General features: G+C 33.9%; 1 protein-coding gene across 2 annotated transcripts; it reads left to right on the plus strand.

The window, feature by feature from the left end:
- The first annotated feature begins 5728 nt into the window (after positions 1–5728).
- Positions 5729–9090, plus strand: LOC137496867 (uncharacterized). Of its 2 annotated transcripts, none has more exons than XM_087276364.1 (4): positions 5729–6051; positions 6556–6681; positions 6847–6941; positions 7086–9090. In XM_087276364.1, exons 1-4 carry the CDS (start codon positions 5886–5888, stop codon positions 7812–7814), a joined length of 1116 nt encoding a protein of 371 aa, XP_087132490.1. In that variant the 5' UTR covers positions 5729–5885; the 3' UTR covers positions 7815–9090. The 2 variants fall into 2 exon arrangements, with proteins under 2 accessions (XP_087132490.1, XP_087132491.1); XM_087276365.1 differs by having other exon boundaries at positions 5733–6051; positions 6850–6941.
- Positions 9091–18227: the final 9137 nt, after the last annotated feature.

Genomic DNA, 18227 nt, shown 5'->3' on the forward strand with positions numbered 1-18227 from the left:
TGAATGTGTTCTTATGATTTGCTCATTTTAAGCTTTTAGTGCGAACTAGGCATGCCCGGACACTTTTTTGTGACATGCCTTAGCAATTCATGCCGACAAACGAATCGCTGATGTAGGCTTTGTGAACCAGCTGAGCAGATCTTTAAAAAAGATTCGATTCAAAAGAAAGACTCGTTTAGAATTTGGACTTCAGTAAATCCATCCCAGACAATAGCAGCCTATGACAGCCTCAGGATGGAGATGGTGGTTGACTTGAGTGGCAAGATATAAATATTGTAAATGGACATAATTGACCCAAACTTTTTCATATGATAGGCCAAAAACCAAATTTGATTGAGGGTGGTGGGCTGAAGGTAAATATGCCAAACTTTATTAAAGTTGCCACTGGTGATTTCCTAATTTATTTAATATTTAAAAATAACTAGAAAGCATTGTTTTATATTAACTAATGCAGTATGTTTTTACATTTTATAATGAACTTTTTACAATAAAAAAACTCCAATTTATAACAGCATTGTACTCTATGTGTTGAGTGACAGCATTTATATTTTTTAAAATCTGATTCATTTACAGCAGGGGTGCCCAGACTTTTTTATACGAAGGGCCAAAAACCAAATTTGATTGAGTTTTGTGAGTCGAAGGTAAACATAGTTGCCATGGCTAATGTCCTAATTTATTTAATAATGTTCAAAAATGATTAGAAAACATTGCTTTATATATACTAATACAGTAGTTTTTTAAATTTATGATGAACTTATTACAGTAAAAACAAAACAATCTCCTTTATAACGGAATTACACTATAGCATTAGCCCTGATTTGCTTGTCTCCTGCATAGTCCTTTATACTGTAAATGAGTCAACAGCGTTAACATTTAAAGCAATTTGAATTATTTACAACATTTAATTGAAACATTTAATTTGAGTTTGCTTTTTTGTAGCTCAGCAATAAAATTATAATTAAAAAAAAGGCTATGTCAAATTAGAAACAACTATCTCTGTGTTAAAGGCATTTGCCAACATCTCCATCATTCTCCTCTCAGATGGGATGGTGGGCCAAATCAAAGGTTGCTATGGGCCAACTTTGGTCCGTGGGCTCTACTTTGGGCATTTCTGATTTACAGCACTAAAAAAAAACATTTATTTTCTGTCTGTTTCAGTTTTGTATCAGAAATAAAACAAATAAAAAAGTTCTGTTAAATAAGAAATGACCATCTCTTTTAAAGGTGATCGCCCCAACCCTCAACATCATTCTCACTTTCTTCTCTTGTGGGATGGGGACTAAATCAAAGATTATCATGGGCCAACTTTGGTGTGCGGGGGCTAGTTTGGACTTCTTTGCTCAAACATGAAGAACCAGTACTGCTTAATTTCACTTAATTACAGCATGTATTATATTATAACATATTTATTCTTTCATTCATTCATTTTCTTTTCAGCTTAGTCCCTTTATTATCCCAGGGTTGACACAGCGAAATGAACCGCCAACTAATCCAGCACATGTTTTAAGCAGCAGATGCCCTTCTAGCCGCAACCCAACTATGGGAAAGACCCACACTCATTGACACAAATATGGACAATTTAGCTTACCGAATTTACCTATATCACACGTCTTTGGACTTGTAGGAGAAACTAGAGCACCCGGAGGAAACCCACACGAACGCAGGGAGAACATGCAAACTCCACACAGAAACGCCACCTGACCCAGCTGTGGCTCAAATCAGCGACCTTCTTGCTGTGAGGCGAACATGCTACCCACTGCGCCACCGTGTCGCCCAATAATATATTCATTTATTCATTCATTCATTTTCTTGTCGGGTTAGTCCCTTTATTAATCCGGGGTCACCACAGCGGAATGAACCGCCAACTTATCCAGCATGTTTTTACGCAGCAGATACCCTTCCAGCTGCAACCGATCCCTGGGAAACATCCACAAACACTCATTCACACACACTCATACACTGTGAACAATTTAGCCTAACCAATTTACCTGTACCGCATGTCTTTAGACTGTGGGGGAAACCGGAGCACCCGGAGGAAACCCAAGCGAATGCAGAGAGAACATGCAAACTCCACACAAAAACGCCAACTGAGCCGAGGATCGAACCAGCGACCTTCTTGCTGTGAGGCGACAGCACTACCTACTGCCCCACTGCTTCGCCCCTAATAAATTCACATTTATTTTATTATAATAAGTTTCATCAGAGATATTTGATAAAGGCAACATTTGTGAACTGCATAGCCAATTTGATGTCTCTAACCTGGATCATTGCATTGTGTTGTTTTCCCTTTCGCTAATTTGTTGTTTGTTGCAAAATATTTTATTAATTTTATTTATTTTAGGCTATGACGACTCCTATAATGAAACAAGCGTCTCTTATTTTTATTTTATTATTTTATAGGTTACATTTACAATTCTTAAATACAATTTAAAGCTGTATTTTTATTTTATTTTATTTGTTCACCTTTTTTTAAGCACATTTGTTTCTGGACACTTGGACTTTTAAAGAATTTTCACTCATCGTCTGTAAGCTTTCAGCACATTTTACACCCCTTAATATCTATGAAGTCATAAATAAATCATAATATATCAAAGTAGTTTTGTAAATCCCAAAATAACAATTATATTTGTCATCCCGTTGCCCAATAACATACTAATTTTGGATGATCACAAAAATACAGGTTTAATAATCTACAAAATCTACTTTAAAGCTTACTCTTAAAATAAGTTGAAAAGCACTTGCTTTGTTAGATCTAGCATCTGATGTGGCAAATGGGTTTATTATGTAATCTGCTTTACTATGGTAGACTCCATCATCTTAAACAAAAAGGGACTGACTGCATTTCTTAAATCTACGAAATTGAAATTAGTTGAAGATATTAGCTGGTTTCAGTGAACTAAATGCTGTGATTATCATGTGAGTGAGTCTCACTCCATGCAAATCAGTCATGTGACATTTAACATGCTGTGTGATAAAGGCAAGCTGTTCTTTAAAATCCCACTATAAGCTAGGTTGGCTGTCAGTTTCTTTAATAGTATACAGTGAAGCTCATGTGTGCTTGCAGTCTGGTTTACTTTCCTTTACAGTATTCAGACACTCTGCATATGTGGTTCTGATATGCATATCACTCTCTTGTGGATTACAGAAGCATGCGACTTTAGAAAGTCCAAGTCAGCAATATTCACATGAGCAAGATTAGGCAGGGGAAAAACCTCCCTGTAGTATGGATACTGCAGTGTATGCTCTTGTAACTAGATATTTTATGTGTAGACACATTATGATTTTAACCTAGTGCATTTTCCCCATGCAAATCAGTTTTTAAATGATCCATATTGAGTAATTAAACGTGATATAACAACCTCTTCTGATTTTATTGTATTAAAACATAAAAAATGCCCTATTTTAAATAATATTAATGTTATAAATGTTTGTGTATTACATAGGTTATCATGGTACTTTATGGCTGATCTAAAGATTTAATCAAAACGAGTTGCATTTTAAATAGGTGTAATCGTGTATATTGCTAGTAACAATCTCTTAAAGTAATAGTAATCTAGGTCAATAATAGTTCTTAAATTAAAACTCTGAACTCAGATCTTATGCTAATGGCCACACAGAGATTTAAGAATGTTGAGGATGTTGTAAATAAGGTAAAACTATTTTTTTTTTGTATTTAAAAATGAAAAAAGTACTGAAAATTGTGTAGAAAATTGTGTTTGTCTACTTTCTGAATGACTCCATGTTTTAAACAGTCTAGTCCAGGCAGCGCTTTACTTCTGTGTTGAATGATTCAGTTGTTTGAACCAATCATCTCACTCATTAGACATTACTACCACCTACTGGAAATTTTAGAATCTTATTTTGAGGAATATTTTTTATTTAAAAATGATATTTTAATATTACAATGCAATAAAAGTACAATTAACTTCAATCTTTAAAATAAAGGGATAATTTACACACACACACAATAATTTTGTCATCCTTTACACACTTTTGTATGATTTTTTTTTTTGTGTTGTAAATTGTTTTTGTAAAAGTTTACTTATTTGCTTCCTTTCACATTTGAAACAATAATGAACTGAAATCTTTTTTTAGTGGTCATTTCTGTGTCAAATGTAATATTTTCAATAATTTAAATGTCAATAATAATTTAATGTCATTCATGTGTTTAGTAAAAGTAGATTTTCCCATTTTAAGACATTAAAATGTGTTTTTAAAAAATTTAAATATGTTTTAAATAAGGTAAATAATAAACATTTTACCAAAAAATATTTCATTCTTAATATCTGCTGGATTTATTTATTTTGTATGTCTCTTTCTTTCTTTCTTTCTTTCTTTCTTTCTTTCTTTCTTTCTTTCTTTCTTTCTTTCTTTCTTTCTTTCTTTCTTTCTTTCTTTATTTCTTTCTTTCTTTCTTTCTTTCTTTCTTTCTCTCTCTCTCTCTCTCCGTGCCTGTGTGATATATTCCAGATAAGAGCTAACAGCTTGCATTGGTCAATCTGTAACTCCCCACATAAGCAATTTGATTTTGAAGTTTCCGGTCATTCAGCTGACATCTTCTGTCTGGAGTATCAGGCCAATCTTCTGCTGTCCAGAATCAGGTGGTTTGTCTTGGTCGGGCATCTCAGCTGAGACCTGTCCACTATGGGTGACCCTACCGGTAGCTGTGAATGGCGTAGCGCTCAGCATCACTGATGCACACAAGCCCTCACAGTACATCAAGCTGCAAACCATTTGAGGGACCCTAACCTACCCTAATTCAACAGCCAACAACCCTAACGCACAATTATTTATTTATATATTTATTTATACAGGAATTAGTGGATTATTATATACATTTATTTATTGGCATTTTTTTTTGTATTTTATTTATGCAGGAATTATTGCGTTTATTTACTCATCATTTTTTATATATTTGCGTATTTATTTAATGTTTTTGCCGGTTTCGTCTTCCATGCAATAAATGTATCATTTATTGTTTGTTAATGTTAGTAAATACATTAAGTAATAATAAATAAATAAAGCTATTTCCCGAAAATAGTACCATTTATTCATATATTTTCTTTTCGGCTTAGCCTTAGCCATTTTTAATCTGGGATCGCCACAGCGGAACGAACCGCCAACTCATCCAGCATATGTTTTACGCAGCAGATGCCCTTCCAGCTGCAACCCATTACTGGGAAACATCCATACACACTTATTTACACATATACACTGTGGTCAATTTTAGCCTACCCAATTCACCTATACCACGTCTTTGGACTTGTGGGGGAAACAGAAGCACCCAGAGGAAACGTGTATATAATTCTAATAAATTTAAAATAAAAATTCCATTTAAAACAGCTTATGTCATATATCATTATTTAGATTTATTGAGCTAATAATAATTGTTTTTATGTGATATGCATTTATGCAATTCAATTCAATTCAATAATTGCTTTATTGGCATGACAATGTTACAAATGTTTTGCCAAAGCAGTTATAAAGTGTATATAAAAAATAAAGAACATAATAAAAACACAGTAAACAATAGTAGTGGTAAAAATAGAGAGATACATATAATAATGACATAAAATTATAAATAATATATCATATTATTATTCTATATACCACATTTTAATTCAATAGCCTATATCACATTTTAATAATTCAATATATCATATTTATCAATATATGCATTTGCTTAGTCACTTCGTTTGATTTAAAAGTAAACACACGCGAAGGAATCTTTTGAACATGTAGAATCTCGTGACGCGTAGAACGTTTAGAATCTCTCCACATAAACGTCACCGGTGACCCTGCAGCACAAACGCAATTAACTTTGTTGGTTTGCAGTTGGTTTGCAAAAACGATCTCTGATTTTGTTAAAGTGAACACATTGCTGAATGATGGCGGATGGATTCAGTATCAACGATTTGACTGTGATGGAGAAGCCAAAGCAAAGACGGCGCTTTAAACTTCCCTCTCTCCTAAAGGCTGCCAGGAAAATCAAAATCTTCCGGAGCCAGAAACAGACGCAGTTCAAGCAAGCGCCTGAAAGAGGCAGTGATTGTAAGTCATATTTATGAAGTGATATGAGTCTTCGTATTCAGGAGTTTCACAGGTTATTGAGTGCCTTTTCCGTCAAAGTTCGGCAGGCAGACTCCTATTAACAGACCTTAAACCGGCCTTAAATGAGGCTGAAGCTCCTGAAATCAGGCCCAAAACATTTTTAAGTTGTCCCAATGAAATCTCAAGAATTGTGTTGTTTCAGCTTACTTTTATTAGTTTGAACAAGTAAAAAGTGTATAGAATATTACAAACATATTAATTTGCTTAACAAACATTTAAAACGTTTTAGATATGTAATATGAAACATCATTTTAATGTTTTTGGTGCATTGACCAATTGTGGAAGCAGATTTTGAATTTGTGGTAACAAAAGCTTAGCTACGATAATCATTTGCGTTTTTCTTTTAGTTTAATTTGTTGTGAAACTTTGGTGATGTGAATGTTCTGCGAATTGTATTTTAATTTAATTTTAAAATGTGTTATCTGCATTCATTTCTCTTAATAGATGAGGAGGAAGTGAAAACTAAGAAGAGTAAGGTAGCAAAGTTCTTCAAAGCTACCACAAAACTCTTTGGGATGTCCTGCTTTCGTCAGGCTGAGGAGCAGCTCTCTGACTCTGAAGGCTCTGATGGTAAATCATCATATTTATTTGTTGCTATATAAGTTTATAATGTTATAAATAATTTGTATATATAATAGTTTGTATGTATAAATAATTTGTATTTATTTCCCTTTACCCAAAGTTTAACATCGCCTTGAGTGTAAAATGGACTAACTGCAGTCATTTCTCTATTAGCAGATGACTTTCTCTGCCAATCCCAGTCTGATCAGAGTCTGGAGGTTGCTCCGGACATCGTTCATGAAGTGAGCTGTGTGATGGACGACCTAAAGGTGAGTATATAAAGATGAGCAACTGTTTTAATCCATGTTCTCCTGATGCTTTCACTAATATGTCAAGAATCTGTTTCAGGATTTTGAGAGGAAATTTATGATATCATAACATGTGAATTGACTTAGTTTGGTTTTGTTTATTAGGTGGACGAGACAGATGACTTGACACTCAACGTAGAGTACGTCAAAAAAGAGGAGGAGGAGGAGATGAGAATGAATGATGAGAAGAACACAGAGGAGAAGGAGGAGATGAGAATGAATGATAAAAAGAACACAGAGGAGGAGGAGGAGATGAGAATGAATGATGAGAAGAACACAGAGGAGGACAAGATCAAAAAGAGAAAGAGGAGGAGGAGGAATAGGATGAAAGAGGAGAAGGAGATGAAGATGAAAGAGGAGAGGTTGACAGAAAATGAAGAGAAGGAGGAAAAGAATGAGGAGATGGTGAAGATGAACAAGGACAGAATAAAAGAAAATGAAGAGAAAGAGGAGAAGAATGAGGAGATGGTGAAGATGAACAAGGACAGAATGAAAGAAAATGAAGAGAAGGAGGAGAAGAATGAGGAGATGGTGAAGATGAACGAGGACAGAATGAAAGAAAATGAAGAGAAAGAGGAGAAGAATGAGGAGATGGTGATAAAAGAGGAAATGATATCAGAAAATGATGAGGTGGAGGAGGAGAATGAGGAGATGGTGATAAAAGAGGAGATGATAACAGACAATGATGAGGTGGAGGAGGAGAATGAGGAAGAGAGGGAAAAGACAAAGAAGGAGAAAGAGAAGAGAAAGGGAACAAAGAATAGAAACAACAAGATAATTAGACGGCTGATGAGAAGGAGAAGCAAGAGAAGGAGGATGAGGAGCAGAGTTTGAATAAGGAGACAGAGAATTAAAAATGAATAAAAATAAAAAAATAAAAACTGCATGGACAATTCTTACTTTCTGGTCTAAAATATCAATTCACACAAAATGGTGTTTTGCCAAAAAGTGCATATGCAACATTATCTTTCTGGCCTTATGTGCACCAATAGTTGTACACAAAAGGGCAAGCACAACACAAGGTTTTATGAAAAAAAGAAAACACTAAGGGCACATTAACTTGATCAAAACAGAAATAAAAGTGAATTAATCAATGAGGACATGAAGAGCACACTGTTAACAATTTCCTGTAGAATCTACAGTAACTCACTGGCAGCAGTTCAACAGTAATTTACTGCAAATCAGCAAGAATACTGATATTTATCTGCAATACGTGTATCTATAGTATTGTATTTCTTTACTGTAAAATCTACAGTCATTTTCACAATGCTTTAAATCAATAAATAAAATTCAAATGCAGGAACATACTGCATAACTGTCCTAAAATACAGTTCATATTACAGTACTGTGTAATTTACAAAAATTATTAACAGTGCATTTATGAATGTCATGTGAAAATTCAGCTTTGCATCACTGAAAGAAAATACATATAAATACATATTCAAACAGAACACATTTACTTTGAACTGAAAATAAAAGGGCAGAATTTTACTTTATTGTTACAATAAATGACTTGTGCCTCAGAAGATGAAGATGAAATGCATTGAATGCTAGGTGGGTTTTGGAGGTAAGACCACTCTTTGAGGGTGCAATCGACAGTTCTGGGAAGTAATAATTTTTAGATTAGAATCAACATTGTTGTCATTACACATGTACAGGTACAAGGCAACACAATGCAGTTATATATAGACTGTTTAATTTTTACTGACAGCCCAAATTTAGCTGTTTTAGCCGAGACTGCTTTGTTTAGATGTCTATTAGACATCATCTTTTAAAAAACAAAAAATGCTTGTTGGGAAGCTAAAATGTGAGGCTGTGATTGTGCATTAATAAATTTGATTTTTGATTTTTTTGACATTCTCACATTGCTTTTGGCACAAAGTGATGAGAAGTGACCCTGCTTTGCTTGGAAAGACTGAGCAGCTTATTTGACAAACAAATGCAATTCCTCATGTATCACCAATTCACTGGCTTATTAGGCCTATGAGCTTTTTCAAAAGTGTTTTATTTGAATATTTTATGACCTTTACACTTTTATTTTGCTTCTGTCTAAACATTAGAATCCTTTACTTTGTACTTTTGTCACTATAAAATAAACTTAAAGTTGATCAACAAATCCCATATTCAAATCCCATATTTTATTGCATTTTTGTAAACTTGGAATTCGAGTTGTAAGAATTTTGACAAGGTTTGACAAGATTTGACAAGGATATTACAAATTAATATCTGTTAGCAGTCTGAGAATTCATATGAATGAACTGAGAAATCACAAGATCTTTGGCAAAATTCCACTGAATTAAGGCGTGCTACTATGAAAGGCAGTATTAAAGTAGAGAAAAACAGTAATGGCACTTTAAAATAATATTTTCATTTAAAAAAATATGCATCTTGCCAAAAGTAAACATTTTACACCTTTGTTGCCATGATGAAACTAGATTTATCATCTTATCACACTCTCAGAAATAAAAGTACGCGAGTTGTCACTGGGGGAGGGGGGGGGTACCTTTTTAAAAGGTACACATTTGTACTTGAAATGACCATTTTGCTTCCTTAAAAGTACATATTAGTACCTACAAATTTTAAGAAGAACACTTTTGTACTTTTTTAGGTACTAATATGTACCCTTAATGTATTAAAATGGACCTTTTAGGTATAAATTTGTACCTTTTGAAAAAGTACCACCCCCAATGACAGATCACGTACCTTTATTTCTGAGACTACGATATTTCTACAAAGAATAATATTATTATACTGTTTTGTCATTTATAAACTAACAGAACCCTTTTACATTAGACTGTAAAAAAAACAAAAAGAATAATTAACAGGTTCTGTGCTTTGTGATTGATATGTTTTCAGTTTATTTGCATTATGAATTGTATTATGGGATGTTGATCTCTACTCTGTCGATTTTTGATGATGAAATTAATTGAACTCTTCCATTTGACAGTGACCATTATTGACATATTAATAGTATATAATAGTCTGTAAAACAACACAATACAGATAATAAAAAGTCACTTTTCAACATCAAATGTTAAAGAGGGGCAGCATGGTGGCACAGTGGTTAGCTATGTCGCCTCACAGCAAGAAGGTTACTGATTCAAGTCCCAGCTGGGTTAGTTCTGATTTCTGTGTGTAGTTTGCATGTTCTCCCCGTGTTGGCATGGGTTTCCACTGGGTGTTCCAGTTTCCCCACAGTCTAAAGACATATAGGTGAATTGAATAAACTAAATTGGCTGTAGTGTATGAGTGTGTGTGTGGATGAATGTATGTATGGATGTTCCCCAGTACTATGCTGAGGCTGGAAGGGTATCTGCTGCGTAAAACACATGCTGGAATAGTTGGCGGTTCATTCAGCTGTGGCGAACCCTGATTAAAAAAAGGGTAGGAAAATTAATTAATGAATGTTAAGGAGAGGATAAAAAATAGTAACAAAGAAAAAATTATCACAAAATTGCAAATTTACAAATATTTTCCGGCATTTTTTAATGGTGAAATCTTTTCTCACCAATGCTGTATTTATTTTAAATTAAACAAGAAAGAAAGAAAAACGAAAGAAAGAAAGAAAGAAAGAAAGAAAGAAAGAAAGAAAGAAAGAAAGAAAGAAAGAAAGAAAGAAAGAAAGAAACACTCATAAAGGTTTAAAATGAGTTTTCATATTCATGTCCTATAAAATCTCCAGATTTTAATTCCTGATATTGCCACATGCTGAACATGTTCTTGTGAAGTGAGGCTTCTGTTTGAGAACACATGGTCTCTCATATGTCCTCTATCTCAAGCGTGATCAACTCAGCTTTCGTTCCTCTCGTCATCAGCAAAGAAAAAAAATGCCCGGTGCATTAAAAAATTCTCCACACTGATTTGCACAGATAACTTTTCCCAATCTCCTGCATGACTTTACCCTCCACGCTTCTACAAATTGCACCTAACGTATTGCTTTTTATGTCAAATCACATTATTCAACAGAGATTTCAAAGCAGGTTTCAAATAAATTACTATATCAGAATCATTGGTGCAGTGTGAAAATCAACATGAATACAACTAAAATAGTCATTTTTTAGCTAAAACCAGCTCAGTCTTCATTTCTGCTTACCTCAAGATATCACTGAAACATAAACAATTCAAAGTGAAATATATCTGTCAGTACATGCTTAAATTTCCACAAGATTGCATTGAATAATATTCATTCATTCATTTTCTTTTTACAGATTAGTTTTTTTTTAACTCAAATGGATTGTAGCAATCGGTTACCTCAAACAGTTTGAGTTGCCTTCACTTATTGGGTTTTGCAGTACTCAGTTAGTTTGAGTTCTCTTGATTTAATAGGTTTTACTGAGCTCAAATTGCTTCATTTACTCAGTTTTTAAATTTAAATGGTTTGTTGCAATCGGTTTCCTCAAATGGTTTTGAGTTCTAGTAACTTTTTGGGTTTTACAGTGTAGTTAATCAGTTATACTAATAGAGAAGACTCCAGATCTGTTTCTTACCAGGTCTAGAAAATATGACCATATCACCCCAATTGTATCCCCCATACACTGGCTGCCTGTTCAGTTCCGTAATGATTAAAAAAATATTACGTCTTACCTATTGACCTTATATTGACCTTATACTAAAATGCGGAAGTGCGCCTGTTTTTACGATTGTTTTAGAACTTACGATTCAGTTGCCTATGGGAGAAATGACTAACAATTATAAACGGCAGAAAACTGTCAAACTACTTGCTCTACAAACAAACGCTTGTATAACTATACAGACCAAGTAGAATAATATAGTAAGAAAATATCAGTTTGTAACATCAAGCAGCGAAACGAGCAGTTTTTAATGTCTAAAAATGAATGGAAGCGAATGAGACCGGAAGTCTCGAGCCAAAAAGATTCAAGTGGCTGCGCTCACTTGTCGGCGAGGAATAAGGTGAATAAAGCTTTAAATAATCTAACTCCTGTTTATTTAACCAACCTTCAGTCTTGCTACAATCCAACCCGCTTTTTAAGATCTCAAAGCTCAGGGCTTCTGTTAGTACCTAGAATAGCAAAGTTTACTGAAGGAGGTCAAGCCTTTTCATTTATGGCTCCTAATCTCTGGAATAGCTTTCCTGATAATGCCAAAGGATTAGACGTCCTCTTTCAGTTCAAAACTAGATGAAAGAGCTATCTTTTTAGCAAAGCATACACACAGTGCATCGCATAATGGTATGATGCATGAGAGACCTGTGAAAAAATGATGCCAAGCTATCCATAATCCTGGACCTGGCGATATCCTGAGCTGATGCTGTGGTGTCATGGAGGAGTGGAAAGCGTGAGACTGATTCCTGAAAGACTAGAACTTCTATGTTAAGCTGCTTTAACACAATCTACATTGTAAAATCGCTATATAAATAAACATAAATTGAATTGAATTGTATTTACATTACTGTGATGGTTGGATTTAGGGTTGATGTAGGGGTAGACATTAATAAAATCTTAATGGGAATTTTAATAAATAATATAAATAATTCTCTGTAACTTGCGGCCGCAGCCGTATGTGATCTATAGCTGATTAACCATGTGGATGGATGATAACAGCCTACTAAGCCTAGTAGTAGGGGCAGTAGGCCCCTACTGGGCCATAACTATCAGCTGATATCCACTGATAACGCTGTTCAATTGAGTGATAACATTCGAATCGACTGCCTAACAAACCATATCAATGATATATAATATTTGTTCAGATTTCAGATGGTGTATAAATCTCACTTTTGTGGTCCTGAGTCACATATATTAAATATGATTTTTATAGAGAAATATGATAATTAAATGCATAAAGAACTTTTTGCACCTATTAAAAAATCAATTTAGCAAAAGCATTTTTTCATCAGGATTGGTGCCAACCTAACAAACATGTGCTTGCTCTTTCCGAGATCTTGTTGAACATTTAGTCAGAAAATCTTCCTTTGTTCATGCACACAGGTCACGGACAGCATACAAAGCCCGAGGGGCAAGCATTCTGTCCGCCTGGTCTCCACAGTAACATGGCTTATTTGATCTACTTGCACAGATGCTGTGATTCATGCCATGCTCTGATATCCTGATCTTGTCATACACTGATGACGTCAGACCTGGTAAAAGCAGAACAGCATAACCTGCGTACAATGTCAAAGCAGATCTACGTTAAACACAGCACTTTTTAAAGACCCCTCCTTTTTTCAGCACAAGATGAATTTAATTTTTTGCTCTGAATCTTCTGGGGTTCAGAAAATATATAAATGTTGTGTTCTGTGGTTGGTGTGTGTATTTATGTATAGTATTACAGTTACAATATTCAATTCAGTTATACTACTATAACATTTCATTTTCAGAATACCCTAATTGAATTTTTTATTTTTTATTTTGCATTACTCTCTTAAAATAAAGGTACACATTGGTACTTAAATGGTCCATATTGGTACATCAAAAGTACATATTAGTACCTAAAAATTTTAAGAGGAACACTTCTGTACTTTTTAGGTACTAATATGTACCGTTGAGGTATTAATATGGACCCTTGAAGTACAAATTTGTACCTTTTGAAAAGGTACCACCCCAGTGACAGCTCACATACCTTTATTTTTGAGTGTACAAATGTATTATCATTTTAAATATTAATTAATTTCCCACAATTCTAAGGTTAGTTCTGTCATACTCAATGCTTAATTTTATTTCTCGCAATTCTAAGTTAACTCTTGTACTATACATTATTACATATTTGGGGCTTTACCGACCTGAAACTAAATGCTGCAAAAACATAAAACTCTCCTGTTACTTTAATTTGGAAAATGAAATGCTCCAACTGAGCAGCTTATTTTATTATAATAAAGTGCACTTCAACAGTACATTCAGCATCAAGCATGGTTTTAAAATTAGAAGATTTGCATAATCTCAAAAATCTATATTTTGATCACAGGCAACTTAAATGATTGCTCTATATTTTCACATAGTCGATGTCGTTGTGAGCATTTATACTTTTGAGTTTTGTCTGTGCTGCTCTGGCAGTAATACTTCATCAACACTAGTAGGTAGTGGGGCTTCTAAATACCTCTGTATTGAGTTTCTTTGCTGATTTTTTGGATTCGTGCTGGAAATGCATGCAATGCTACTGTTGAAGTACAGTGCTCAGCATATATAAGTACACCCCTCACAAGTCTATTTTTTAAATTCTTTTTTTTTTTTATTAGGAAGCTATACAGGCTATACATGAGATTATTTAGTACTGAAGCCAACTCTGGAGTTTATCTAACAAAGTAACCATACAATAACAGTCCAAAAACTAGTACAGCCAAATTTATATGTTAAAAAAGATTGAATACAAATTTTTAAAAAAGAGGAAAAATCAAGAGAAATTTTGTAAAAAATTTGTTGAATTTTTTTGTTTATAAACACATATATATATATATATATATATATATATATATATATATATATATATATATATATATATATATATATATATATATATATATATATATATATATATATATACATATATAGCTTGAATTTAATTGTATTATCTTTCAATTTCTAAATATGTTTGGTAACTAAAATATTATTTTTATAAATACTGAACATCTGTTTAATAAATCTGTTTTGTTTAAATGCACCTAAATACATTGCCTATATTCACTAAGAAATGGATGAAAAATATTCTAAATAGGTAGTACTCAATTATGCTGAGCATTGCAGCTCAAACTCACACTCATTTAGGGAAGGAAGAGGCAGGAACCGGTGCTACTTTAGCCAACCAATCACAGATCTTGTGCTCTGCGTCACTGTGATGTGTAGTTACAGTTTTTAAGAGGTGCGCATTAAGGTGTGTGTCAGGGTTTACGTCAAGCCTGCATTGACTGATTGGTGTACCACATGGCACATACCTTGTGCGTAGCTGATGTAGTTGTGTGCATTTGTACTTCTGTATTCCATCTGTGCTGCTCTGTAAATAACCCTTCCAAAACAAAAGTGGGCAATGGAGTTTCTATGCCTCACTTTGTCAAGTTTTCTGTGGGTTTTGTGTTTTCATCTGAAATGGGTGCATTGCTGTAGCTTAAACTCACATTCATTCAAGCAAGAAAGGCTGGAAACCCTGAATGTTCAGCTATTTTAATCATAAAGTAAACACAAAACAAAGTATGCATCTGGAGCTCCTCTTCAGGACTTGACACTTGTACTCACGCCACCAGCCTCATACCACCCCATAGTTCTCGGCTCTTCCCACACTCATCACCTCTACCAAGCTGACCAATCACAGATCTTGCACTCCATGTCATCACAACATGTGGTAAAAATTTTTTTGAGAGCTGCGCATCAGGGTGCACTTCAAGGTAGGTTGAAGAGTATGCGACTGTTCGATGGCTATGCCAGACTTACCTCAACACACTTGATCTTCAGGGTAGGGCGAAGAGTATGTGACTATGCAACGGCTACGTCACACCTACCTCGACAACGCATTCGAAGCGGAAGTAAAAGTTTACATTTACTGTTAATTTAACCACCTTCAGGCCCTTGAAGATGTAGGTGACTTATTTTCTTTAGAAGAACTTTAAAATAGATTTTGTGTAAATATGTGGTCCCTGGTCATAATATCAACGTAAGGTCAATGGTCCCCTATTTTTGAAATGAGTTCTTTTGAAGCAAAACAATATGTCTGTGCAAAGAAATTAGTTAACAATATTTATCACAATATTATTTGCTGCAAACCGTTTTTGGCACACAGACAAATGCAGTAAGCGTCAGCCTCCCATCACTTAAGGACATATGCACAAGTGTGTACTCAGGTGTTAGGTAACAAGAGAGTGAGGATGTAGATTTTTGACAAAATGGTTCTTACCTGTGATTGTCCAGATGCGACAACTCCTATAAATTACACTTGCAGGCATGACTTGCAGCAACCAGAAGCTCACACTCATTGACTGCCATTATAGAATCTCCAAGGACCATGCATTCAGCTACATCTTGGATGACCTGAGAGTAAGTAAAATAACAGGAGATTTTCATTTTTGGCTGAACTATCCCAGTCAAATCATCATTATGTATCAGACATTGCCACCATTGCTGATTGCACCTCAGAAAATGTAATACAGACCACCTTGAGAGATGTAAACAAAATCAATGATCGCAACATATTTCCTGTTTTACATTTTTCATTTCTTCTGAGAATCCAAAAATAGCCACATTGATAAATAATGTTATTATAGCTGTATTAACATAAGTTATGATTGAATTTCCTCTTGTTACAGTTATAAAATAGCTTGATAACAAGCAGGAAATGTTCATGGGGCCAATGACATGACATTGAAATGGTCTATTTGGACACTAATGACCCTATTGTCTGTTAAAAAAAACCCTACAAAACATTCATAAGAAAACAAATACTCTTTTAAATTATTAAATTAGCACTAATTTTGAAACAGGCTGAGAAACTGAGTAGTTTTACGTCAAACTTTGAAAAATAAATGAAGGAAAGGACATCTCAGTTTGCTAAATTTCTTTATTAGACTCTGAATTGCAGGTTTATCAGCTCTTACAACTTTCCGTTTATATTCCAGAATTCATTTTGGTTTCAGAATTTTAACTTTTTTCTCACAACTCTGAGATTATTTATTTATGTATGGATGTATGTATGTATGTATGTATTTGTGTAATTCTAAACTGTCCTTAGAATCCTGAGCTAATTTCTTACAACTCTGAGTTTATATCTTGCAATTTTGAGTTTGTATGTCACAAATTTGAATGTACAGTATTTCCTTAAACTTGAAATTTTATTTCTCTCATTTCTAAGTTTATATGGTTTGTAAGTTGCAATTATGACTTGGATCTCAAAATGCAATTCTTATATCTAACAATTTTAAGAAAAAGGTCTGAATTAGGGTATTTTAATATTGGAATTAGGGAAATTTAATGTGCAATTACGAGTTTATAAAGAATACTCACCGTTTTTAAACAACTTTACTCCTCAGTATCAGTAATTTGGTTTGTAAAATTAGAATGAGCAAGTATTTAGGTCAGTCAACCCTCTTTTCACTTCACTGCTCAATAAACAAACTACCAGAACCTTTTAACATCATCACAAGAAAAAAAAAAAAAGCATTCAGGTGACGCAATTTAGTGATGCAATGGAACTGCTGGGTTATTTTTGTACATTGCATAAAGAACTAATCTCCTTTTGGTTTTGATCTTGGACTCTGTGTTCTTTTGTAGTTTCAGGGTAAATACATTTTAATCTACAGGATCATTTTAAGTAACAATTACATAATTCCAAAACATTCAATAAACGTACAAATATACAATAATATATTCATTCATTACATTTGTCTCAAGCAAAAAAGTCAGCTGCAGGAATGCTTAGGGGTTATTACATAACTCACTGTAAAATATACAAAGATCGTTTCAAAGTCACCTCATTAGTCCACGCCTGACGTTCACATGATTGAATTTCAGGCAAAAATCCCAAGAAAACTGACCTTTTTTTCCCTGAAAATGAGCTTTGTCACAGAGATCAGTTGTGGATATGCTGCTATGTGGAATGACCCTATTTTTAATATTTTCAGTCATATGATTTTTTAAAAATGAACTGAAATAAAAAAAGCAATCTTCACCATTTGATCTCTTGACTTTTGCCTATTTTTATGTCTCAAGATAACAGAAATTGTGAGGGATACATAACTTCAACATGATAATGAATGAATTATAAATTTAACAGAAACACATTTTAACTTAATGGATATAAGATAGACTATGACCAATCTGTGCATTTACTTTTATGATTCTGGACTACTTCTAAATAATATAATTATTATTTAAAACTGTTAAAAAATTTGACATGTCTAATACAGATTATGGGGGGTTAGCTTAGGTATAAGCACGTGAGATCATATGCTCAGAAGTCTGACGTTCACTTCTGCCTTTACATTCAGACCAGCAAATCACGAATCACTTTCCGCATTAGACAATTATACTGCGTAAAAATGGACCGTCACTGCATCTGTGCGTCAGGTTTGATTCCGCGTCTGGTGCGTACGTGGTTAACGGTGTGTGCGCGTTCATGCCGTCATTATACTTTTAATTTTAGTGGAGGTTGGCAAATCAAATTAAAAGCACTCAAAAATCATTAGGTAGTCAAAATTATTCATATTCCTATTGACAAATATGTTTACTTACAGGTTAACATTTTCTATTGGACCCTTTTTTGATCAAATTATATGTTATATATTATATGTTATAAGTGCATATGTGTTATCCA

Source organism: Danio rerio, chromosome 12 (assembly GCF_052040795.2).
Source record: "Danio rerio strain M-AB ecotype USA chromosome 12, GRCz13ab, whole genome shotgun sequence".
Classification (NCBI taxonomy): Eukaryota; Metazoa; Chordata; class Actinopteri; order Cypriniformes; family Danionidae; genus Danio; species Danio rerio.

What these genes read in the sequence shown, in the direction of transcription:
- LOC137496867 (XM_087276364.1), top strand. Translation starts at nt 5,886, where the DNA reads ATGATGGCGGATGGATTCAGTATCAACGATTTGACTGTGATGGAGAAG. An exon ending in GCCTGAAAGAGGCAGTGATT is followed by an intron (nt 6,052 to 6,555) that starts GTAAGTCATATT and finishes TTCTCTTAATAG; the next exon opens with ATGAGGAGGAAGTGAAAACT. An exon ending in TGACTCTGAAGGCTCTGATG is followed by an intron (nt 6,682 to 6,846) that starts GTAAATCATCAT and finishes TTTCTCTATTAG; the next exon opens with CAGATGACTTTCTCTGCCAA.